General features: G+C 35.9%; 1 protein-coding gene across 1 annotated transcript; it reads left to right on the top strand.

Moving 5' to 3' along the window:
• Window positions 1-6: 6 nt before the first annotated feature.
• On the top strand, window positions 7-1,122 carry LOC117106919 (the record flags this gene model as incomplete). The annotated part of the gene is made up of 4 exons (XM_033248442.1): window positions 7-73; window positions 287-422; window positions 522-669; window positions 1,087-1,122. Coding segments are annotated over exons 1-4 (382 nt in total), but the record flags the coding sequence as incomplete, so codon positions are not given.
• Window positions 1,123-1,175: the final 53 nt, after the last annotated feature.

Genomic DNA, 1,175 nt, shown 5'->3' with positions numbered 1-1,175 from the left:
AAGATCAAGCTATGAGAGATGAAAAATATTCACCTTATAAACAAGGATCACATAGATACCTCTCTCCATACAGGTAATATATTAGGAAAGATCGCAGAATTGCATTTCTCACATAGAGTGAATGGTAAATATTCATGATGGTTTCTGATGATGATGCTAACAATAGTAATGGTAGTGCATGGTAAATAGTGGTAGGTCAGTTGTGTTTCTGATTCACGAATGATTATGTTTATGATCATGGTTATTTTTGATGAGCAAAATGATAATGATTTTTATGACATTTCAGAATGCGTAGAGGTGTTCATTATAGTCGGCAAAGAACCTACAGTCAGGGAAGTGACACTGACGAGCATGTCATAGTGGAAAGTTCAATGTATGATCTTGAGGATGAAGGTGTACAGGGACCTTTCCCACCAATGCCTGTAAGTATGATTCAAACATCAAATATTAGAGAGAGTAGCATACATATCGATGTCTACATCTGTATGCTGTGCACATAAAAATGTGAATTCTTTCTTTAGGTTCATGTTCATCAGAGTGGACCAGTGGAGGGGAAATCTGGAGGATGCTGGGGTAAACTACGCAGAAGAGGTCGAACCTCTCCCTCTCTAAACCATCCTAGGAATCTGGTTCATGATCACTATGCTGACCAGTTTGTCCAAGGCTGTGGTGAGCTTCAAACATTATTAATTCTTTCTTTCTTTTGCTGCATTCTCCCAATGGGGACAAGCATATTATTAATTAATTATTTTATACTAATTGATTATACCAAAGTCTCAAAGACATGGGGAACAGCAGTGGCAATGGCTTCTTCTGCTGTTTCCCTTTGTTTCTTTTATTTTTCCTTAAGTTACTTTTAGGATATTTCTCTGTTTTTCAATATTATACTTTTCAAGTGCAGAGACTGTCCATTAATATGCGCTATACAAATACATAGTCATTACCAGGTCACTACAGTTCTTATCATTGCCACATGGCAGGAGAATGAAAATTGACGGTGGCTGTAATTCATAGCTACCTTAATGTAAAACTATTTTTAAATCATAGAAGGATATTTTAGTGATTAAAGTGTTTTCCTTTTTATAGACATGCAGGTCGATGATGAAATTTATGAAGAACAAGGTCAGTGGATGAGACGTCAAAATCATTCTTTTAACTATTTTATTCTGAAACTC

This window comes from Anneissia japonica, unplaced genomic scaffold (assembly GCF_011630105.1).
Source record: "Anneissia japonica isolate Jap-2015-1 unplaced genomic scaffold, ASM1163010v1 scaffold257699_len1175_cov214, whole genome shotgun sequence".
Lineage (NCBI taxonomy): Eukaryota > Metazoa > Echinodermata > Crinoidea > Comatulida > Comatulidae > Anneissia > Anneissia japonica.
This window is presented reverse-complemented; position numbering and strand designations above follow the sequence as displayed.